Genomic DNA, 25500 nt, shown 5'->3' on the forward strand with positions numbered 1-25500 from the left:
ATGGGTGTCTGCTTGGCCTGGAGGGTTCTGAGTCGCACAGGTGTAAAGTGTAACTACCCAGGTACCCCACTCTCATTTGACTATAGAGCTAATGATGCATAACACATACTCCACATCCACGCCTCCAGAATTCACCACCCACAACCCCAGCATGCTGCCCACTCCATCCCCACAAGCCCTTGCAACTCAGCTCCATGTGCAAGCGGAGCAGCAAGTGACTCCGATAAGATCCAGGAAGCGTATGATGCTTTAGGGAATCCACGCTGCTCTGGTCCAGCATGGCGTGGAGGAGAGAGGGGTCACCCCCATGAACTAGTCCACTTTGGCACAAGAAGGTTATAGGACAAAAGTCTGGTTAGGGCCCCCCGCTGCGTATGGATTAAGGGGAAGGTGAACCCCAAAGCAATACATTCAGCAATGGTCTGGTTTTACCCTCTTGGCCCAAAAGCTCAGCTCCTTGCTAACGAGCTGGATCAGCTCCGAGTGACAGAAGGGGAGAAAATAAACAATCTCGTTGATCCTTCCCAGAAACTCATCTCTTCGGAAGTGAGCCTGCAGACGAGAAAGAGCAAACATCATCATCAGCAGGCCAGAAATCCAAGCCACAGGACACTCTGGATAGCCACCGGCACTAGAAGAGGAGATCCCCAGGAAATCACGCCTGCCTCCAGACTGCTCTTTACACTGCCTCCCACAACACAATGTGTGGCTAATAACCACTGCACCAAGTGTATGCACCAGAACTGCCAGATCCCCGCCATCGAGAACTTCTCACGCACTGATGTTTGGTGCTAAGGTGAGAGGTTAATAGGTCTAGAAGCAGCACAGGAAGGGACTGAAAATCTCCATGTTCTACGTCCGGCTCCGACACTCGCTTGTATCATTGTGCAAGTCACTTAGGCCCCGTTTTTCATAAGTGCCCACTGATTTTGCATGCCTGACACTCCTGTACCACAGCTCCTGCTAATATCAATGAGAACTGTGGGTGCTTTGAACCTCAAGCTCTGAGTGTCTCAAGATGGGTGCCTAAAAATGCAGGCACTCAAAATTAGAGGAGGCTTAAAAATATTGGCCCAAAGCTCTCTGATCTCATTTACTCCAGCTTTAAACAAATATTGCTCTACCTCAGGTGTGGGTCGTGAGGGTTCATTCAGGTTTGTATAGTGCTCTGAAGATGTAACACACCATGCCATTGTTGAGTGTTGTTATTAATAGCAGATTTATGTGGCACAGGGCTGGGCAGCTGCCTACAACCAGTGAAACTTCCAGTGCGTGCTAGGTGTTGTGGGAAATGGTTTCTATTTAAAACTAGACAGAAGCACTGAAGAATACGCTCCTGGGAACTATCCTGTACTGTCTGGGAATAGTGAAATGGACTCGACGCCCTAATAAGTCTCTCGTCTCTGACTTCTATATGACAAGACGCTATTCTGGTCAGCAAGAGGCGATCTGATTCCAAGTCTACACAAGGAACGTGCCATCTGCAGTGAAGGCAAAGCTTCTTGTTCGTGTTGGAAGTGCAAGTCCGGCAGCACACAGAGTTGCCTTAGAAACTTCTTAAAGAAGCTTAAGAGCAAAAGAACAGACGCTAAGCTCCAGAATTTGTCATTCTGACACATTACATGTGTTTTTATAGATATATATTTGGAACATGTCAGTTCTGTGCACGGCCCTTACGTTGGTGATTGAATCCTGGGCTGTAATTCGATTGGGAGTTCTGCTGCCATCCATTAACCGGCTCACATACACTCACTGCTTATGGCAGCAGCAGAATCTCCTCCTCCTCCGAGTTAACCCCTCAGCACCGGGAGCTGTGTGTGTGTAGGAGAGAGAGACTGTGTGTGACACTGCATGATTGAGGATAACATTACTGCTATGTTTTTCATGGCATTGGGTTCAGCTCCCCGATTTGGCCTTGTCCATACTGGGAACAGAACCACACCAGCTCCCCAGTATGCTTAAAGGCAGTTGTTGGTAGCGGGGCTCTAACAGGCTTTCCTGACGAGGGTTATTTGCCGTACCCCTGTGTATAAAACCAAGCAATGCTGATTAGCCGGAATGGGGCGGGGTGCCCATTATCCACTGCATCAAGCTTAAATGTAAAGGCTACCCTGGCTTACCTCAGTGATCTGGTCTCTTATCACTTCTCCCCTTTTGCCAGTGATGCCATATGCCCCCATTTGTCCTCTCCTTCCATAATCATCTCCGTGCCTTCCGCACGCCTCCCTCCATGCATGGAATACCTTCTCTGTACCAGCGGGCCAAGCCTTCCGTCTCCCTTCACTCACACCCCTCCAGACTCAGGCCCACATCTGCAGTACCCACAAGAAGGGAGTCAAGGGCGTTATGAATAATCGGAGCTCCTTGCCATTCACTCCTCGGGGCCTTTCACAGTGGGCCAGGGAGTCCTGGGGAGAGGGAGGGCTTTTGTGTTGCTGCTCCACAGGCTGGCGGAAATGAGACAAGTCAGAGAACCCAGAGGGGAACCGGCCAGTGGCTTCCTACTGGCCAAACCAGCAGCAACACTTAAGCCATCCTTGGAGGAGGCCACTGTGAGCCCGTGCCTTCCACAAAGGCAGCCTGCGCGCCCCGTAAAGCCCAAGCTCACCCTCTCCCTGAAATTTGGCTGTATTGAAACGGGAGTGGACAATCAGATCATCGCCCCGGGCCTGGCTGCTCACCACGGTCCATTCCGCACCCTAGATCCCGCTTCAGCCGAAGCCCTCCCCAAAGCTCACTCCTGCTGCGTTGTTACAAGGAGCGCGACTCCGGGCTGTTCCGGGGACCAGCGCAGCCGTGGCGTAACTTAGGCAGCCCAGCCCGGTCTCACCTGCCACCACCCAGAATCTCCATGGCATTATATGTTTTTCTCGTCCCCTCACTCTGCTGCAGCAGCACAGAGGCCAGGCCGGGATTGGGATGGGGGAGAATCCCAAATTAGTAGTTCCCCTCCCAGGCTGCCGCTAGACTGTAGACTGTCAAGGCAGAGACTGCACGCCTAGCACACTTCTGGGTGATGGAAAATAAACAGCGATAACAGCCCAGGGATGAAAACCTAGGATATCTGAAATAGGCAATAAATAAAACCCTCTGTACCTTTAAGATTGGGCGAATAACGTTCTCCTTGAATTGCTTTGAGATGGTTATCTTGTCAGTTATCTGGACATCATCTGAAAGGAGACAAAGTCACAGAGGATAAATGTCTAAGGCAAGGCACAGGATGCTTCTCGAGTCTCACTGACCCCTGGAAGAGCGCATGGACATGGCACTTTGCACAGGAGTGAGGAAATGGGCTGGAACAGAAGACTGAGGCTTTTGGGAGACTCTGGAAAAGAGACCCAGGAAGTCCTCATACAAGCATGGGCATGCATTGCCATAAGGGCACTATGCTGCTGGCAGTGTGGCTCACTGCAGCTGCCTTTGTGCATGCCGTGACCGTCACTTGCGATCAAAGCCCACCAGCTTCTCAAGAAAAAGCAGGTTAAAGAATTAGTGGGGTTGAAGAAAAAAGCAGGTGAAAGAATTAGCACGCATGGGAGGAAGCTTGTTCTTTGTACCCCCACTGATCTTCTACTCCATGGGATCCACCATGCCTGTCAAATATACGAGAGCAAATGGCCTCACTATGCCTGGGGTGCATGGAGATCTGATAACCCAGGGACCCACCCTGGGCCAGCTGCATATACCAGAGGGGACTACCGCTCACTGATGATACTTACTGTGCATGGGACCCTCTCTACTTGCTCAATACATCGCTCTCATAATCCCAGAGAGCTCTCAATTCATCTCCGTAAGAAGACCTCTTCGATAACCAAGGACCTGGCCTGGCCTCCACAGATTATCTATGGACTGTGGATCAAATGTCATGACCGATGCTGATTACATTACACACAAAGTACACCGCCGTCTAGTGTTGTTATGCTTATGGCTGTCATACCTGATCAGTCAGACATACCGGCGTAGGCTCTGCACTAGTTTCCGAGCTCTGCATTTTTCAATCTCTTTAGCAAACAGCAAAACTTGCACTTAGCCGCTTATGGCCTAAAAATCTCTCTTCATTTCTCTCTCCCTCTGCAATTAGTTAACTACATTATTTAATGCAGCTGTGTTTGTTGAGCTACTGCTTGTGTGAAAGACACTAAGGGGAGAATTTCTGAAAGCATGCCAACGGTCAGCTCTTTTGGAAGTCCCATCTTATATGCTCTAAGGGCTGGATTCTGAAAGCCTTACCCACCTGGCTAATACCATTGGCATTCATTATTCACGTAAAGCTGTGGCAGGCGGGGCCCTAAAGTGGCACTGTTCTGCTCTGGGTATCTGGGGACAATTGAAGGCCCTGGTTTATAGATGCAAATCTCCAAATGGTGCAGGCCCTTTGCGATCACCTCTTTTCCCCATGTGATACCAGGGCAGTTGAGGTTACCTGAGGGGCTGGAGCTAACTGAAACCCAGGTTAAATGGGAGGCATTCTATGTGATGGCCCCTGAATTCTGGAATTTGCTCCCCTCCATTACCATGACACAGCCCACATGTGTTGCTGCACGGATGTTTTCCTGGTGGAGGCCTCATTGGGTACAGGGTTGGAGAGAGAATCAGGTTGAGTGGGGTGGGCGGGTCTTTAGATTCAGACCCAGGACCACTTTGTACTTTTATGCATTCTGTAGTAAAATGTGGTACATAAGCCTAGAGCTGGCGATACAAGGGGGATTTTAAATACGCAACAAAGTATTTGGCATGGTATTCTTCCACTGTGCAGCCCTTTGTAAGATGAAGGTTGAACAAAACAGAGCAAAGGTGGTAACCTCTATGCACAGCTTCTTCACGTGTAACACTTGCTGCTTTCACAGACAGATGTAAGGACACTGCAGAAGCAGCTCTTTCTTCTATTTATCCAGGTGCTTGTAATGAGCTCGTCCCCATAACACTGAAGTAGCTTTCAAAGCTGAGAACTCAGAAAATTATAAGGCGGCAGATGAAAATCTACTGCAGCCAGACTGTAGAGTCCAAAATACATTTTGCAGCTTGTCATTCATTGCCGCTATCTCAGTAAATTGTACTAATCTCCCAGAAATTAAAATTCAATTCTTTCCTCATTTAGAAGGTGGCACTTGGCATTTTAAAATGTTATTCTTGAAAGTTCAGTTGCAGATGTGCCTTGTTCTTTACCTATTTTGACTGACTATCAAAGGTTCTGTATAAAGTGAGTTCTGCCACCTACCACTCAAGATAAAAAATGTGTGAGAGCGAGGGAGCGAGAGAAGCTGAGAAACATATGTGGCCAGCACTAAGAATTAAAAGTTTTTGGTTTCATGAAAGTGTGAGTTGTGGGGTTGTTAGTTCCACACCGAAGGTTTAGCAGATCACTCAGAACGAATTCTCAGCCATTTCTAGTGGATTTCCTAGTTAGGTGAAGTTCTCATTGGAATGACCATCTGCGATGATGCTGTATATGTGTGACAAGAGCAGCCACTTCTCCAGAAAGCTTAAGATACCAAAAAGAAACGAAACTCTTCTCACACAGATAGTTAAGCGTCAAGAATAAACAACTGCTCCCCTAATTACCAGCCCACTCTAAAGATGACAGTCATTACAGCTGGAGTGCTGTAACCACTACCTATCCCGCTGACCAATATTGTCCCATTGTTTCCTTGTACTCCCCCATTGGTCTGTCTGTGTTCATCCATTGTCTCTTGTCTTATGTTCAGTTTGTCAGATCTTTAGGGCAGGGCCTGTCCTTCTGTTCTGTGTTTGTACAGCGCCTGGCATAATGGGAGCCTGGTCTGTGACTGGCATTCTTAGGTGCTATGATTATAAACAACAACTACTAAAGACCAGGAGCAGCCGAGGACTAAGGTGTACATTTGAATTCTCAGCCATTGCCATTACTTACAAACATGGTTTATTTGAATTTTTAAAAGATGCACCCTCTCCATCGCCCTATGCTGATGTTCAGTAAGAGAAAGCTACTTACCTGTAATTCTGCTTCTTTGAAGATCATCTCACAGGATCCTCACTCTTGGGTCTGACACTTCCGGCATGAGTCAAGGGAGAACTTCTCTAGCTCAGAAGTTTTTGGCGCTCAGAAGCAAGAAAGGGTAATGCAAAAGGCCCTGCTCTGTGCTCGTTAGACACCCATCACCATCACAGAACCTAGAACCATCCAGCCAGTTCAAGAATTGTGTGGGAAGCAAGAGCGCCCCAAAAACTAAGCCAACTGGAAATTGTACCATAAAAATGGACAAACAAATACAATTTCTATAATTTAAGAAAAATTCTAAATAAAGTATGGGCCCTCAAGAGCTGAGTAATCAGCCTTGGAGGGGAGATGGGTGGGTAGGTGAAGGGGAATCCTCTGAGATGAGATCTTCCATGTGGCAGAATTTCAGGTCAATAATTTCCCCTTCTTTAAAGATACCATCTGTACAAGAGCCTCACTCTTGGAGAGGAAGGAATTTGAGGAATCCTGCGTCCAGTCCTGGTGCCCACAATTCAAGAAGTATGTTGATACATTGGAGAGGGGTCAGAGAAGAGCCACGAGAATGATTAAGGATTAGAAAACATGCTTTATAGTGATATCCTCAAGGAGCTCAATCTATTTAGTTCAACAAAGAGAAGGTTAAGGGATGACTTGATTACAGTCTACATGCGGAACAAATATTTATTAGCAATTTAGCAGAGAAAGGTATAACATGATCCAACGGCTGGATATTGAAGTTAGACAAATTCAGACTGGAAATAAGGCATAAATTGTTAATGGGGAGAGTAATTAACCACTGGAACAATTTACCAAAGGTCGTGGTGGATTTTCCATCACTGACAATTTTTAAATCAAGACTGGCTGTTTTTCTAAAAGATCTGCCCTGGGAATTATTTTGGGGAAGTTCTGTGATCTGTGGTAAACAAGTGGTCAGACAGGATGATCCCTTCTGGCCTTGGAATCTCTGAAGAGGTCTCAGCATAAAGGAACAATGATAAATCACGGCAACAGGCAATGTTGAGAAGAAAGGCAAATGCCCAACAAATGAACAGGAAAGTTGGAAGGAGGGGTAAAATACCTCCCCCCCAAAGGTGACTAAGAGACATAGATGGTCAGAGCCTCAAGGATCTACCCTTCACTAAGAAGAGTTTACAAAACTAGCCAATTCAAATAAGAGGTGCAATAAGAGAAAAAGAGTCAAGTTGGTGAGTGTGTGTAGCCACCTCTACTTCAATGACAGGCTCATTGGGACCATGAACCAGGACGCTTCTCCAGAAGCCAAACCTAAGCAATAGAACAGGGTCCTAGGAGTGACCTAGGAGGTTCCTTCCAGTCCTATGTTCCTAACTTCACAAATGTACATAGGGAAGATCACGTGGTTGCCTTGCATGTCCTGTCCTGCCTGAGGCCTGCAACCAAAGCTGCTCTGTCTCAGATTGCATGATCAACAGCATGTGCCAGCTGCGGGCCCACCAGCTCACCTCAGGAATAACGAGGTACCTGTTTAGAAGTGCATGAGTTGGTGTCAAAGGAAACAAACAACTGGATGGCTTTTCTAAGACCTTTGGTCTGCTCCAGTCAGAAGCTCCAGGAGTTTTTAACACTGAGCTTGGGCAGAAGGACCTCAGTAGGATGACCATGTGGCTGTGGAACAAATACTGGCAGGAAGATTGTTTCATGAAGGTAGAATTCCATCACTATCTTAGGAAGGAAGGAGGGAGGAGTGCACAACCCCACCTTAACTTTTGCAGAATCTGGTGTAAGGGGGATCAGTTTGAAGCACATTCACTCAATGAGCTGAAGTTGCTGCACCAGGAAAATTACTTTCCCCTTAACAACTTGAGCTCATGGGTACCAAGTAGCTCAAAGACTTTGTCCATATGACAAACCATCCCACGGCACACGCGACTTTGGAATTGGGGGTCTCAAATGTGTCAACCCCAGCAAGAACCTGATGGAGGATAGGATGCAGAAACCATAGCAGATATTTGGAGGCTCTGGATATGGTGCCTGCCAACTGGCTAAAGTAGAGATGAGGTCACAACATTCACCAGGATCCAACTGCAGTTCCTGCTGGGAATTCTTTGGCTGGCTTAGAAGAAAAAGGAACTACCTGGAAGGTCCAAGTGGCTAAGATAGTAGAAGTTGGTGATGCGTGATTGACCAGCATTGGAAGGATCCTGCCAATAAAGGCTCTGTGGCTTATGAGGCGAAGCATGTGACTCCTCACCGTGGGGATGTGCGGAGGTAATTTTATGAAGCAGGTTCCTTTGAGGACTTAGAGTATATAGTAGAGGTTGTTACCTAGGTTTTCAGCAATCCTGTTCCTGCTCATTTCCAGGGCCTCCTGTCTGAGCTGTAGGGCATGCTGGGCTATCTCATCACTTGCCACGTTGGAGGTCATGATGAAGATGGCGTCCTTGCAGTCAATGGTCTTTCCCTTCCCATCCGTCAGCCTGCCCTTCAACAAGAACAAACAACAAAAGCTGCATCACCAGGGCTGTTGTGCTGTGACACTGCACCAGAGAGCCGAAAGCACGGGGGATATTTCAAATACGTGAGTGCCAAACCCTTCCGCCCAAGAGGGAGATATTTCTAAAAGTGCCTAAAGGAAGCCTGGGCTAGTGTCCTGTGTGACTCTGGGCATGTCACTGAAATAACTCTCTGTGTTATGATGGTAACATAGATACCCTTGCACCCTTCACAGCGGACAGGGAGGGAGTGTTAGTGGAACTGGTGTTTGCAAAGTGCTTTCAGATCATTGGGGAGGCACACTTCCGAGGTGCAAAGTATTTATTATTATTATTACAACAAGCAAACAAAAAATAAATACCCTTGTAGGGGGGACTAGCCACAGAGGGTTAGGCAATCGTCAACAGAAAACTGATAATGAACATCATCATTCTAAACTAAGGGTGTGTGTGTGTGTGTGTGTGTGTAAATGGGCAGCTAGGCTCCTCTAGGTGACTCTGTGCTGTCTATGGACACTAAGGGGATGAGTTGTTAGACTGACAGTGCAACTATACTGAGCAATACAGAGCAATCTATGGTACAGCAGGATCATGCAGACAGATCAAACCAGGGCTCATAACTGCAACTACTGTCCAGTATCACACGCAGCGTATTAACCGGAGGGGGTAGCAGCAGGTGCTTGTGTCCTGCACAGGGGGGTGACTGTCACTCTTGTGAACACCGATCTCCACTGTATCATTGCTCCTCCTATAATACTAAAATAGGAACCTTTCAAAAACACTAATTTTCTTTAGTAATAACAAAAAAGAACAAGGTCCCAAGGCAGTCGTCTCGTCCCGTCCCGTCCCATCCCCGTCCTCCCCCCACCCCCCATGTACACAACAGCAGATACCCAGCACAATGATACAAATCCATGTTGGGTGCTTGATATTAACATTTAGGTTATTTCCCTGTCAAGCATGTGGTGCAGGAATTGATTTCACATTTAGCTGCTGCTGTGATGATCTATGCAAGAAAAGATTGTGTTATTAATCCTTCAAAGAAAAAAAAGGGGGGTTGGAGTTTTTTTGCCTCTGAGGACAGACTGAGGCTTCAAAACCCCCCCACAATAGGTTGTACACTCAGTCTACCATGCAGGAGCACCTATAACGTTTGCCCAGCTCCATTTTCAGGCACTAAGCTGACTCACTGAGACACAGGTGTTTATCTCTGTCCTCCCATCAGCTTACAGGAGTGCAGCCACAACTTCCGAAGACAGACAAGGAGGAGAGATTTCCCTTGAAGAGCAAACAGTACACATGCCAGGCAATTAGGGATTCCTGAGTCTGAGATTCCTGCCAATATCCTCTCTAACATTATTGCTAGGGCCAGATTAGTGTGCATGGCTAGGGGAGCAAAGCCATAGGACATGCTATCACAGACAGCCAGAGAAATCATAACCACAATCAGGCGGACTTAGAAAGTAGACAAGTACTTAATGAGAAATAACATTAATAAGATATTGATGGAGTTTTCTCCTAGATGAGTAGGTCAGATTCAACAGGCTCCTTGGTCTCCCTTCAGTCCATAGTGCTTCTCTGTACAGTGCAGAGATATATCAATGTGTGCCTGCTAAAGAGAGGCATTATTTATGTTAAAGGGGTACAGCCTAACCGCTCAGAGTCTGCACAGTGAAACAGGAAGAATGCTCCTATTTCACTCTTTGTGTTTTCTGCAATGGACAGGAGACTGTGCACCTTTTCTTGGCACGATCTACCCAGACATTATTATTCATTATCCTTCTCAACTGCTCAGTATAATCTGTGCAGTCCCATTCCTCTGAATTTCTGATTACCCACCAAAATAATCTCTTCCTTTAACTGGAGGTGTAATCTAGACCAGTTGTTTTCAACTAGGGGTATGTGAACCCCTGGGAGTACACAGAGGTCTTCCAGGGGGCACATCAACTCATTTAGATATTTACCTAGTTTTGCAACAGGCGACATAAAAAGCACTAGCGAAGTCAGTACAAACTAAAATTTCATACAATGACTTGTTTATACTGCTCTCTATACGATTGATTTATTTTATAATTATAATTTATAATGAGAAAATAAGCAATTTGTCAGTACTAGTGTGCTGTGATACTTTTGTGTTTTTAAGTCTGATTTTGTAAGCAAGTAGTTTTTAGGGTGACCAGACAGCAAATGTGAAAAATCGGGACAGGGTGTGGGGGGTAATAGGAGCCTATATAAGAAAAAGACCCAAAAATTGGGACTGTCCCTACAAAATCGGGACATCTGGTCATCCTAGTAGTTTTTAAGTGAGGTGAAACTTGGGGTACGCAAGATAAATCAGACTCCTGAAAGGGGTACAGTAGGCTGGAATGGTTGAGAGCCACTAATCTAGACCACTAGACCTCTGCACGATGCTGTTTCCCAGGGTTAAGTCCTTGGAAAGGCAGTGTGGTACATGAAAGGCAGTTTGGTAGAATGGATAAGACAGGGGTTAGCTGTACTAGACAGCTGAGCTCTGGGCCTACAGTGATCTTGTAACAAGCTTTTTCCTAATTTGTCTCATAAATGATCTGAGAAAAGGGGTAGACAGCGAGGTAAGCAGTTTGCAGATGATACAAAATTACTTAAAACAGGTAAATCCAAAGCAGACTGAGGAGAGTTACAAAGGGATCTCAGTAAATTGGGTGACTGAGAAACAGCCAGATGAATTTCAATGTTGATAAATGCAAATTAATGCACATTGGAAAACATAATCCCAACTATACATACAAAATAATGGGGTCTAAATGAGCTGTTCCCACTCAAGAAAGAGATCTTGGAGTCATTGTGGGTAGTTCTCTGAAAACATCCACTCGATGCGCAGCGGCAGTGAAAAAAGCTAACAGAATGCTGGGAATCATTAGGAAAGGGACAGTAATAAGATAGTAAATATCATAATGCCTCTATACAAATCCATGGTATGCCCACACCCGTAATACTGAGTGCACTTCTGGTTGCCTCATCTCAAAAAAGATACATTAAAATTTGGAAAGATGCAGAGAAGTGCAACAAAATGATGAGGGGTAGGGAACAGCTGCCATCTGAGGAAAGACTGAAAAGACTGGGACGTTTCAGCTCGGAAAAGAGACAAGAAAGGGGGGATCTGATCGAGGTCTATAAAATCATGACTGGAGTGGAGACAGTGAATAAGGAAGTGTGATTTACCCCTTCCCATAACACATGGACTGGGGCACCCAATGAAATGAATAGGCAGCAGGTTTAAAAGAAACATAAGGAAATACTTTCTCACAAAACCTACAGTCAATGTATTGAACTTGTTGCCGGGGGATGTTGTGAAAGCCAAAAGTGTAACTGGATTAAAAAAAGAACAAGATAGGTCCACCTGTGTCACAACATCTGGTTTTCTTCATATAAAAGCCAGGGCTGGCATTAAGGGGTAACAAGCAGGGAAATTGCCCAGAGACCCAAATCACAGGGGGCACTGAGAAGCTAAGTTTCTCAGGCTTCTGCTTCAGTCCCAGGTGGCACGGCTCAGGGCTCCGGGCTTCAGTCCCCTGCTGTGGGGCTTCGGCTTTCTGCCCTGGGCCCCAGCGAGTCTAACACTGGTTCTGTTTGGCAGCCCCCCTGAAACCTGCTCGCAGCTCCCCAGCGGGCCCCGGGCCCCTGGTTGAGAACCACTGCTCTAGGTGTCCCTAGGGCCTAAGCCTCTGACTGTCAGATGCTGGGACTGGACGACAAGGGATAGATCACCTGATGATTACCTGTTCTGTTCATTCCCTTTGAAGAACCTGATATTGGCCACTGTCAGAAGACAGGATTCTGGACTAGATGGGCCACTGGTCTGACCCCGCATGGCTGTTCTCATGTTCTTTGACTAGGAAGATGCGGATTATTTGCTAGCCCAAATTTTCAGAAGTGACTAGTGATTTGGGATGCCTAGATTGAGACACCCAGATGCCAGCTGTACCAGTCAGCTCCTTGTATCAATCACTGTCATATTCCATATGCTCACACGCCGACACGGAGACCCAGACTTACTTCATCAAAGAGCTGCAGCATAATGGTGAGAACATCTGGATGAGCTTTGTCAACCTCGTCAAAGAGGACCACAGCATTTGGGCACTGTTTTAGCTTCTTGGTTAGCTGCCCACCTTCTTCGTGGCCAACGTAGCCTGGTGGAGAGCCAATAAATTTGGCAACCTAAGAGGAAGTGATTGAAAATACGACATGTAAGAGACGATGGAAGGAGCTCCTCTCATTAAATAGGAGCTAATGACCACAATTTTTTTATGTAAGAATTAAGTTATATATACACTGTGACATCTTTTATTCTCCAAGTATCTCAGAAGCACCTGGACAAGCAATGAGTTAGATACACGTAACACAACGACTACTGAGCATTAAACACTCAGTAATAGCTCACGCACAGCCTTGGACATTCGAACCTGAAGAAACGTCTACATGTGTCATTTAGCATGCAGCAAGCTAGGATGTAACTCTAGAGTGCTCTAGCTTGCCGTGCACTGCCTGGTCGTGTGGACCCTGCTACCATACACTAAAAAGTTCAATAGTGCACTTTGACCTACTTCTCTTTGAAACCACAGTAGATCAAAGTGCACTAAGGAACTTTTAACGCGCAGTAGCAGAATCTACATGGCCAGTTAGTGCTGACGCGTTGTAGATTTATACCTCAGCTTGCTGAGAACTAAATGGCCTTAAAGTCAAACAGAGAGATTGTGGCCAGATGACACCAGTTAATTCCTAAAAGAAAATTTGTACTTGTGGCTCCTTAGAGACTAACCAATTTATTTGAGCATAAGCTTTCGTGAGCTACAGCTCACTTCATCGGATGCATCCGATGAAGTGAGCTGTAGCTCACAAAAGCTTATGCTCAAATAAATTGGTTAGTCTCTAAGGTGCTACAAGTACTCCTTTTCTTTTTGCGAATACAGACTAACACGGCTGTTACTCTGAAACCAGTTAATTCCTACTCTTCTTGAAAAGCACCAGGGGATCTTTAATGACCATCTTCCTGGTCTCCTTTAATATCTGTTAAAACACTTCAAGAGCAGGACAGTTGAGAAATGTGGATAGCTAGCTGCTTCAGTGGAAGATCTAAAGTGTGGAGAGGAAGCAGGGACTTCAGATTGGCTAAGAATGTGAAGAGGTCTCAGGGAGATGGTGAAAGATGGAGCCTCTGTTCTCTCCCAATTGGGGGAACCAACTGGGAATCAGAGCACAGGAAAAACACAAGGGAATTCTGTGAATAAAATAAACTGAAAAAAAACCATAACAAAAATATTTGCCCTTTCTACTTCAATAACCAATGTAAGTGTTTCTATGATGCTAACAGAAGACCATTCAGCCACCACTTTTGGTTGCTCAACACAACACAGCTATCTTGGCCAAGATTTTTAAAAGCACCTAGTGATTTTGGGTGCGCAACTTAAGACACATTAAAGGAGCCTGATTTTCAGATGGAGGATGCTCAGCACTTCCTGAAAATGAGGGTCCTTTAAGGTGTCTAAAACTGGGCCCCCCAAATCACCAGTCACTTCTGGAAATCCTGGCCTTATAACATGTGATGTCCTAATAAAGCTGGTTGCAGTCAGTTAATAGGGGCCAAGATGGAATATTTGGAACAGAAAAACAAATCCTTAAAATATTTAGCTTGAGAAAGAGAGAATTCACAACTTCTTGTTCTGGAACAATGAAATGGCCCAGCATTATGATAAATCTGTTGCAAACTAACTTTGTGCTGGAGAATAACAGTTGTGTCTTCACGTCCATTTGCCCATGTTGCCACCTGATATAACTGCATTTACCAGCTGCAGTTCCCTTTCAGTATTCCTACCTCTCCAGCTCAATACAAGAAATTTGAGGGAGGAAAAAAGCCAATCTAGGTCCATCCTTTGAATGGACCACAGTACCTCCTCATACAAAGGCTGGTGCCCACTTTTTGCCACTTGTAGAGTATTCTGCACAGATCTGTCTGCCTCAGGAGAACTGGGATCTTTACTTCCTTCTCCTCTTCCTGCAAAATGCACATCTGCTTCTGGCATTTGGCCCCCATCCTCTTTTGAGAGTGCTATATTCTACCCCACAGGTGAGAGACTCCGAGTCAGTGGACAGAATTTGTCTGAAGTTCCAATTGTTTTAGCAATGCCCTCAGCAGTGTCAGATTCTTCATGCCGTTCTTTAGTATTGTCTCCAGCACTGACCTCTTGATCCTTGTTTGCATGAAAAACGTATTCTATCTTCCTTTGCAATTCTCTGCCTTTGCTTTCCTTATGTCTTCTGTTCTCTTCCCTGCACCCTGTCACCTCTCACTCTCACAAATCTTGGGAGACAGGCCAGTCCTTGCCTACAGACAGCCCCGCAACCTGAAGCAAATACTCACCAACAACCACATACCACACAACAGAACCACTAACCCAGGAACTTATCCTTGCAACAAAGCCCGTTGCCAATTGTGCCCACATATCTATTCAGGGGACACCATCACAGGGCCTAATAACATCAGCCACACTATCAGAGGCTCGTTCACCTGCACATCCACCAATGTGATTTATGCCATCATGTGCCAGCAATGCCCCTCTGCCATGTACATTGGTCAAACTGGACAGTCTCTACGTAAAAGAATAAATGGACACAAATCAGATGTCAAGAATTATAACATTCATAAACCAGTCGGAGAACACTTCAATCTCTCTGGTCACGCAATCACAGACATGAAGGTCGCTATCTTAAAACAAAAAAACTTCAAATCCAGACTCCAGCGAGAAACTGCTGAATTGGAATTCATTTGCAAATTGGATACTATTAATTTAGGCTTAAATAGAGACTGGGAGTGGCTAAGTCATTATGCAAGGTAGCCTATTTCCTCTTGTTTTTTCCTACCCCCCCTCCCCCCAGATGTTCTGGTTTAACTTGGATTTAAACTTGGAGAGTGGTCAGTTTGGACGAGCTATTACCAGCAGGAGAGTGAGTCTGTGTGTGTATGGGGGTGGTTTTTGGAGGGGGGTGAGGGAGTGAGAGAACCTGGATTTGTGCAGGAAATGGCCTAACTTCATTATCATGCACATTGTGTAAAGAGTTGTCACTTTGGATGGGCTATCACCAGCAGGAGAGTGAATCTGTGTGGGGGGGTGGAGGGTGAGAAAACCTGGATTTGTGCTGGAAATGGCCTAACCTGACGATTACTTTAGATAAGCTATTACCAGCAGGACAGTGGGGTGGGAGGAGGTATTGTTTCACATTCTCTGTGTATATATAAAGTCTGCTGCAGTTTCCACGGTATACATCTGATGAAGTGAGCTGTAGCTCACGAAAGCTCATGCTCAAATAAATTGGTTAGTCTCTAAGGTGCCACAAGTACTCCTTTTCTTTTTGCCTGTCACCTCTGTCACCCTCGCCAGTGTATTTTATACTTTGCATATGGCTGTTTCTGACTCTGGATTCATTTTTGTTCTGTCTCTATCATCAACACTGTCATTTATGTATTTACTGCTACTTTATAGAGCACACATATCATACGACCCTTTGGCAATCATCTATCAATCAGTCTCTGAGCATTCTTCTATTTTCCCTCTCTGTATCCCTTTCTCGCCAATGCTTTGTAGTAAATAATAGTATCCTGGCTCTTTTTTAGCGCCTTCCTTCTAAGAATCTCCATGTGCTTGGCAAGCACACTGAGATTCACAATTGCCCTCTACAGTACGTCAGCGTTATTATTAATTATTATCCCTTGTCCCAGTCTCGTAAACAGAGGCACAGAAGGATTTAAGTGATTTGACCAAGGTCACTGAACCAGCTGAATCCTTTCTTCACTCTGAGCATAACATGTGAGTGCGCACACATGCAGACACACCCAGTTAGTATCCAAAACTGACACTCCCAACTGGAGCTTTTCCTTTATATTTTGGAACAATCAACAGAGATCTTAGCTTTAACAGGCTGTTTCTAGGGTTTTCCCCTGAAAGGTCGTCTCTCAAATGCCCTAGTCCCTCCCTTGACTCACAGACCTCTGGAGTGTGAGCTAACGAGACGCTCCTCATTTTCCTTCCTTCCTGCACGCAGTTTAAGGAAGTAGCTGCTTCTGTTATGGGTCTCTTCTTTAACTTACTTCCTAACTCACACTCTTCAGGATCTCCATGTATCTCGTTCTATTTACTGTCTATAACAATCTGCAAGCCATCTACAGCTATCAGAGGACGAAAGGGACTCTGTGTAAAACTCTGTACACTCTTTATAGACTACCTCTTTCCAGTCTGAAATCTTTAGTGCTATCAGATTTTCCTGCTCTATTTGCTACAGCTTTAAATACCTTCACAGCACAGCTTCTCACAGAGAGATACATCCTACACATTCAACTCCATGTATTTTAAAGTCTTTCATTCCTAAAATCCTGCATGGGGACACACAGAGTATGTCTACACAGCAACAGCTGTGCATGTAGGCTGCCCAAGCTAGCCTAAATCCAGCTAGCAGGCGTAACAATGGCAGCGAAGACAGCTCTGGCTTCGGTGAGGATAGTACAAGCCCAGCATGGACCCTGAGTATTTAACTTGGCTTGCAAGTCTGCTCTGAAGCTCACGATGCTCTGTTTTCATTGTTATTGTTCTCCACACTAGCTGGGTTCAAACTAGCCTGTGCACAGATTTTGCTGTGTGGACATATCCTGAGTCTCTGGTGTTCCCCGCTTTTGTCATTAGCCCAGCTGTTCTGCTTCTCTTCCAAATGGAGGAGGTAGTATTCCTCCAGGATGCTATACAGGTTTGCTAGGGATGCTGCATCATCTGTAAAGTCTGTTAATACCTCTTCATTCTTTTATTCAATTCCTTCTCTTTCCTATGGATGCATGAACCTTTCAGAGAACACACAGTATCACCAATAGCTCTTCCAGAGTACCTTACCTTAGACCTTAATCCATCCCGTGCTTTGCTGCACATTGGGCTACCCACATTCACCATCCTTGCCTGTCAATTGCCCTTCTCTCCAAATCTTCCCATTTCATGTTGAGGTGCTTGATGTCGTTCAGAACTGTTTGGTTCCATGTTATTAGTGGTCTTGGTCTTTCTCTCTTTCTTCTTGCGTTTTCTGGCTTCCATTCAAGGGCGATATTTGGTAAGCATTCACTCTCCATTCTCAGCACATGTCCCAGCCACTGAAGTCTTATTTGTGAGAGGGTGCCTTGTCCAGTCATTTTTCTGACTTCTTCATTCATCTTCCTCTCTGTTATTCCAATATTCTTCTCAGACATTTGTGATGAAATGCATCCAGCTTTTGCGCATCTTTCTTGGTAAGTTGCCATGTCTCACTGCTATATGTTGTTATGGTGATAACAACTGCTTTGTACACGTTCAGTTTTGTCTCAAGGGAGATGGTTTTGAGTCTTCCAAATGCACCGTTTGCCTTCCCGATTCTTCTTCTTATTTCCTCAGAACTGGCACCATCTTAACTGATGGTACTTCCAAGATAGGTCAAATTGTCCACCTTCTCCAGCTTCTCTTCTTCAGTTTTGATTTCTGTCCCTGTAGTTCCCATTAACATGACTTTACATGGCTTTAGTGGGGGGTTATTTACAATGTGGCCGATCTCACGTACATTTGGACAGCATTCATTCCTGAACACAACTATTCCCTTCTGATTCTCTTGCTATTGAGACCACTGGCACCATGTGCAGAGGCCACAATATAGGATATATATTGTTATCAAGCATTTCCCTTGACTTGGCCTCTGCTCCTCGAGTGCAATGGTGCCTGAATTCTTCCTCTCATGGCCCCCCCTTACCTGTAATGGAATGTGTGCGCACACGCCCGTCCCCTGCCAGGAGCAGAGTTGTGGCTGGGGGTTGGGGCCGCAGGCCAAGCTGTGGCCCCCTGCTAGGAGTGGAGTTGTGGCTGGGGCTGCAGGTTGAGCCATGGCAGGTGGCCAGAGCCACAGCTGGGAGCGGAGCCGCGGCTGGGACTGCAGCCTTTGTTATTCTCCTTGCATCCCTGTTTGCAACATTTCACTTCTCGGTTCATAGAATCATAGAATATCAGGGTTGGAAGGGACCCCAGAAGGTCATCTAGTCCAACCCCCTGCTCGAAGCAGGACCAATTCCCAGTTAAATCATCCCAGCCAGGGCTTTGTCAAGCCTGACCTTAAAAACCTGGTTCCTGGAGGCCAGGGGCCTCACCCTGAAAGACGCTGAGCACTCACAGCTCCCACTGATTTCGCTCTCAGGATTAGATCCCATGCTCAGGCACAAGACCTGTTAGGTGCTTGTTGCTTTCAGTGGGAGTTGAGGAGGTGCTCAGCACCTCAGAGGGCAGTGATGGCAGGTGGAGAGGAGAGAGAGAGATGCAATTGACATGATTTGTTTAAATTACTGATTAAACTAGAATTTCAGTCCCTGGGAATACAGACAGGCCATTTACTAACCTCATGCCTTTCCTGGAACTCTGACATGTCCAGTCTAATGAAACCCTGCAACAGAAATAAGTAAGCAACATTATTTTTGATTAATGCTCTACACATTTTATTACATTTAAATAGCATCTTTGGATCCAGCGCAGCTGCTGAGGGGGACTGACATGCCCAAGTGTGTGTTTGTTTGTTCCCAAGGATGCCTGTCAATGAAATGCTTAGATAAATCCATTGCAAAAGGCTGAGATTGATTCTGAAAGAAAAGGGTGGAAATAAATCCAAGGTTTCTCAAGGGTACGTAAGAATGGTCCCAAATCTGGCTACCCTTGTTCTGAATGAGTTCAATTAAGATGACCTGCTCTCATCACTACAGTGGTGGGATGAAAATGGGACTTGCAATTTGCTACACAAAATGGCCATTATTACCATTCAACTGTTTAGAAATAAATCAACAGGAAAACGTAATGCCTACCCTGTTAAAAAAAATAAAATCATAAAATCAAGGTAAGTTAAGTACTTGGACGATCACAGCATTGAGATAATACTGTCACAGAATTTATAGGTTGATACACAAAGCTCCTTTATGTCTGAAAGGGCTGGCGGTTCATTGCAGAAAATGAATTTCCCATGCTCGCAGCTATAACTTAGTTCATATTGCTATGAAAAGGCAAGCTTGAACTTTCCTAGCAGTGATGGCAGGGATGGGAGTACCTGACAACCAGCCAGGTCTCCAAAGGCATTTCTTCTAGTCACAGCTCATGCCTCTGTGACCCACATGCCGTGTGACCCACATGACTCATCCCGTAATTGTATCAGCTGGAGAGCCATGGCGAGTGTTCTGTGGGTGGTAGAGACCCTTGGATGCTAGCTTAGACCAAGGCTTTGTGCTTAATGCATAGCAAATGTTACCAGTTGGCAATTCAGTAGCATTTGCTCCCCCTCCTGAAACATGTTTCTCTCGGCCTATAAGAGGCTAGCTGACTGTATCTTCTACTCATCTATATCATCCATCTTATTAGCGACGCACTCGTTTGTGTTTGTGTAGCTGAAGGTGGAACAGAAGAGTGGATAGAGATGGACGTGAAGTTGGGTATTGTTTTGGGGAAAGACAACATTTACGAAAACCCACCTCAGACTAGTGATATGGTAACAAAAATAAATAGATCAAATGAAGTAGGAGCACATCTACCTACAACCTTCTAAACAGCCCCTATTCACTGAGACACAATCATGTATAGAGAAACACAGAAGAATAAGGAAGAAACAGACTGGAATTGTAAATAGTTGGTAGAGGGTAAAGGTATAAAAACATAGCTACAGAATGCTGGTTGTCAATGGGAATTCCTGTTGGCTTTCGAATCCCAGACGTAGTTTGCCCCCTCCAGGGGCCTAACACTAAAAGATGCTAGATTTAGCTCCCAAGGTATTGAGAGCGGAGGTGGCTCAGCATCTCCCCAGAGGATCTGCTTGTAATGCAAGTCTAGAACACAATTGGAGTTGTATATGAACAAAGATGCTAGCGTTACAGATGGTTGAGAACCGGAATTTCAATTCTGTGGAAAATGCTGATACGTCAAAGAATTTGTTCCAATTTGGAACAAAAAGCTGAAATTTCAAAATTTCCCATGGGGGAAAAAATTGACAAGTTTTTGATTTGGGACCATCAAAACATTTTCTGTCAGTAGTGTCATTTTAATTCATTTTGTTTTGATTATACTATAAAGTCAAAACAAAATGAATCAAAATGACACTATCAAAACAAGTATGCAGTGTTGAAGCTGTGTAAGACCCAAACATTTTGACACTATTGAAACATAATGTTTAGACTTTTTCCTTTTGAAAAATGTTGTCAAAACTGACACTGTTCCAAAAAATTTTTTTATTTCAATAAAATTGCAATTTTTGATGGAAAACTGTCCTGGCAGAAAATTTTCAACCAGCTCTAAGTTAACATTGCCAGGCTAGTCAGATTGTGTCACTGCTACCCAAACTAATGCTCTAAGGCCAACAGCCACTGACTTTGGAGCGCCCAACTTGAGACACATAGGACCTGATTTTCATAAGGCCTGAGTACCCACAACTCTATAGATGGTCAATGGAAGCTGTGGATCCTTGCCAGTCTCAGACTGGGCAGCAAAAGTAGAGACAAGAAAATCAGTGCCATTGTTGTAAAGGTGGCTTTTCAGGCCTGATCCTGAGCTCATTTACAATGGTGTAAATCAGGAGTGTCCCCTCCAGAGCCCAGGGAATTACCCTGGTGAGAGCAAGATCTGTACCAGGCCCTAAGACATTTCTAAACTCCCTTTTCTGAATCAGCCCATTTGTGATCTAACCCCTCTTGTGTCAGCAAATCATCACAGAGTTCATTGTACGTACAGCACAAATTAAGGCAGGCCATATAAAGATATTAGCATTTGTAATTAAATATTAACCTTTCTGTCAGTATGAAAAGGAGACCATTATGAATTCTTCTTTCTTAATCAGTCCGTTCCTGCTATTAGCTGCATCCCCTATAACTATCCATATAGTTTATGACCCCTCTTCAGAGGGCTAATTACTGCAATGACTGCCAAACAGTAAAACTCTGATTTGTGCATGCTATTGAATTAACACAACATTCAATGTTTGGCTGATTTTTCCATTTGATGTTTAGCTGAAGCACTGACCAATTCCAGGTGCAGCAGCTCTGAATTAAGGTGCTTGAGCTCCAGGAAGTGGAATTTATTACATTTAAAAGGCAATTATAGATGGATGAGGAAAATAAACCAGAACAGGCTGTTTTATGGCCTTGTTTTACTTTTGATCTTCTTTCAATGTGTGTCATTTCATCTTGTCTTTTCTACACTGGAGAACTTCTAGGAGAGGCAGATTTGATCTAACACCAGTTTGCAGGACACCTTGGTGTTGCAGCTCTGCATTTTCCTCTGTGACACGCAAAAGGCTGGTTTCTGACTCTCACACGAGTTTTATACTAATGTATCTCCATAGACCTCAATGGGAGCAGCTGGGACTTCTGAAATTTAGGCAGAGGCTTAAACATGGATCTAGGAGCCTAACTTTAGGCTCTTAATTTTTAAAATCTTGACCCAATTTTGTTAAAGAAAAAACAAAGATGTTCTAAAACCTAATACCACCTAAAAATGTTTCTATAATATGGCTTTTTAAAAAAATCCAATGAAAATGGCTGTTTTTAAACAGATAAACAATCTGTGGCAGTGCTTGAAACCCAAACACTCCGGCACTAAGAACCCAAATGTGATGTCACTTATTTTCATTGTCCTCGCTGAATGAAATGCAAAAACCAAACCAATAGCACACATAGTGACAAGCAAATTGGACTTTTAAAATTCCTTCACTTCTAATGATCTAAGTTTTTATTAGTGACATAGACAAAGAAATGTATTTGTCCACAACATAGGATATTCAAATTTACAGTATCCTCATAAACAAGGGAAGCAAGCTAAACAGGCTTTTGCTAACTTCTTTGAATTATACTAAAGTGTTATGAAAAACATAGGCAGTGACACAGGGGTTTTTAAAAGTTTGCTCTAAAGCAACAGCATCCCTCACTGATGCACAAAGACAAATGTGATGCTTTCTTTCAGCTGTTGACTGAAGTGCCACCATGATCCAAAATGGTCAACAATGTGAGTTTGCCTCCCCGCACAGAAGGACCATGCAGTGACACATGCGGTAGTACATCAGTGATGGAAAAAACCATGCTGCTATCTAAAGCCCAGCTGATTGATAAAATACAAATATAACAGGGATTACCTTCTTGGCATCTTTGTGCATGTACTTGGCTGTCTGTTTGGCCAACTCTGTTTTACCTATTCAGAAAACAGTAAGAAAAGATTTGTGTTAAAACAATTAGAAAGTTTGTTCCATTTACCACGAATGATTGCAAGAGTCACATGTCTAACTCTCTACAACCCATGTGCTCAATACAGGACTTTAATCCAGTTCAAGAAGCAATCCACGTATGGAGATTTTCTCTGCAACAGTATTTCATGTTAAGCAGGGGTATTAATAAGGAATACTATAAATGAAACGTTCCCCAAAATTCACCCAAGGGTGGAGAGGAACCAGGATATTTTCTTTTCATAAGGTTAGAGCGTGTGTATCAAAAAATGGCTCTCTCTTACAGAGTGCTGGTTGGAACAATATGAGGCTGTTATCAGTGACTCCATCCAAGAAGAAAGGCCAGGACTTTCAAAAGTAAGTAGTGATTTCAGGAAGCTCCGATTTTGGGTAGATAGTGGGAGACACCCTTAAAGAGGCCATATTTGCAGAAAGTAGGAGCTCAGCACTTTCTGAACACCAGGCGCCTTTAAGGTGTCTCAAGGCAGAAATTCCAAAATTGAGACACCCAAAATGAGCAGTTAGTTTTTAAAATCTCGGTCTCCATTTAGTACAAATAATTTTAATGCACCTATTAATAGCAACTATTATTTATTATTTGTATTGCCGCAGGACCTAGGCGCCCAGTCATGGACCAGGCCCCCATGATGCTCGGTGCTGTAGAGAACAGAAAGACAGTCCCTACCCTAAAAAGCTGACAATCTAAATACACGGCAGAAAACACAAAGGTGCATGTTGAAAATTTAACAAGTGGACGATGAAGGCTGCATCATGGGCTGAGCAGAGGATCTTGTGCTTGACCTTTAATAGGTTGATTCTTGAATGAAGATACAGAGAGATTCTAATTCTTTTGACCAAAAGATGCACAATTGGATCAGATTTTTGTGACATTTATGCCAGACATCCCAGGTTTCATGTGCAATGTCTTTACTTTCCAGATGAGAAGTGAATTTGCTGGGAAATGTGATATTCTTTATTTGTTTGATTTATCCAAGGAGTCTATCATAAAACTCTAGGCGTATGAACAATCAATAATTCAAAACATATATTACAGGATAAATCTATGTTGACATTGTATCAACAAACACACTGGCTCAAGAAAACGGAGACCCTGTCCTCCTCTCACTCTATTCTATTAAAAAAGAACCTGGGTAAACAGACAGGCTTTGCAAAGTGCCCTGGGCGTAAGAATACTCCAGACTGTGCCAGGATCAAAGGCCCTCAGCAAGAATGCCCCGCTGCCAATCACAAGTAGGGGCTTTCACTCTGAGCTCCCCAGCTGACCTCAACTGCCTGAGTACCACAAGAGGAGACAGGCAGTCTTTGAGATACATAGGACCCAAATCAGAAGAGTCTTTATGGGTTAAAACTAATAGCTCATGTCATGTCTGGAAATGAATCCAAAGCCAGGTATGGCATCTGTACTTATGTCTTCAATACTCTATTTATATCCATTATATATTAAATATACACCTACCTACACTCATATATATGCATTAATGCACATGGCATACACACAAAAATACGTCATAATTTACCCTCTCCCCACAAAAAAATCAAATCATTTTAAAGGCCAAGTTCTGCCCTGATTTGCAGCAGGTCTAATCCCACAGAACTCAATGGAGGTGTCAGTCAGGGAAGAATTTAGTTCTAAATGTCCAACAGAAACATTCAGAAGCAAGGAAATTCAGAGTTAACATTGCTTATTGCTTTCATATAGTTACACAGCAACTCACTGAGAGTAAATGCTTTGCCTAGTACAGCCCTGAGGCAGGACTCTGTAGAGACAATAATGGTTGCATAACCCCAGTAGCCTTAACCCCTACAACAAGAGCATCTTCCAGCCAGCCAAGTCAATGCAGGGGAGGCCATGTAAAGTACAATCTCTGTCATCTTTCAAATGCCACATTTAGACGGTTTAACCTTTTTCAGTGATCAGGAAAAATATTAGAGCCAATAGCATGCCAGGTGCTTTGAAGACAAGCAAGGTCCTTGCCCTGGAGTGCTGACGATTGAAAAGCCATCTCTGAACTGGTTATTTTGCATACCTGTGCTCAGAGTTTCCTTTTTAAAGGTCCAATCTGTTAAAAGCAACATTTTTATTATTAAAAGTGCTTTTCTGAGGTTGAGACTTGAAAGCCCAGATTCTCAGCTGCTGGAAATCAGTTTAGCTCCACTTGCATGAGCTGGGGATCTGGCCCTACATATGAATTTAAGCCCAAAGATATTTCGTTTACCCGGACAAAACACAGGAGGATGGGCTAGAGGACCCGCTGGAAATCCCTTCCCAGCCACATGAGTTGACGACATGTTTGACAAGTGAGTTATAAGTCCTTGAAAACAGGGCTTAGTGTGTGTGGTCACACACCCTGGAGTACAATGGGGTAACAGGGCAAGTTACTGTAACCGCCTCCTCTTTCCCCCTTCTCCACACATACGTATGTCCAGAACATGCCACGAGATGATGCCTACATCAGGCCTCATCAGCTGTGTTCTCTCCCGTGACAAATGACAACCCATCTGTTACCTATTCCTGATGATCCCAAGAACAGAAAAACCAGGGGATGTTCTTCGTCGTACCAGCCATTTTCCTTTCTCCGAATTGCTGAGTTTAAACACAACGAAAACAAAAGAGGAAGAGAAAAAAAAAAAGAGGCATATAAATCAATGACACAAAAGCAAGTATAATTATCACTAAGTATACACTATGTTTTACTGCTCTCTGCCCACTCAAAGTCTTCACTACCATTAGTGCTACCTAATTTGATTAGCCAGCAAGGC

The 25500-nt window shown here is 44.3% G+C and overlaps 1 protein-coding gene across 1 annotated transcript in view; it reads right to left on the reverse strand.

The window, feature by feature from the left end:
* CLPB (ClpB family mitochondrial disaggregase) overlaps nucleotides 1-25500 on the reverse strand; it is a 141851-nt gene that overhangs the window by 1839 nt on the left and 114512 nt on the right. The window contains exons 8-14 of the mRNA XM_077830570.1: nucleotides 25247-25324; nucleotides 22633-22688; nucleotides 18874-18918; nucleotides 12484-12645; nucleotides 8282-8438; nucleotides 3097-3170; nucleotides 433-552 (exon numbers count right to left, since the gene is read on the reverse strand). Of these exons, the coding sequence (XP_077686696.1) occupies nucleotides 433-552; nucleotides 3097-3170; nucleotides 8282-8438; nucleotides 12484-12645; nucleotides 18874-18918; nucleotides 22633-22688; nucleotides 25247-25324 (692 nt within the window). The remainder of the gene's footprint in view (nucleotides 1-432; nucleotides 553-3096; nucleotides 3171-8281; nucleotides 8439-12483; nucleotides 12646-18873; nucleotides 18919-22632; nucleotides 22689-25246; nucleotides 25325-25500) is intronic.

Source organism: Eretmochelys imbricata, chromosome 1, assembly GCF_965152235.1.
Source record: "Eretmochelys imbricata isolate rEreImb1 chromosome 1, rEreImb1.hap1, whole genome shotgun sequence".
Lineage (NCBI taxonomy): Eukaryota > Metazoa > Chordata > Testudines > Cheloniidae > Eretmochelys > Eretmochelys imbricata.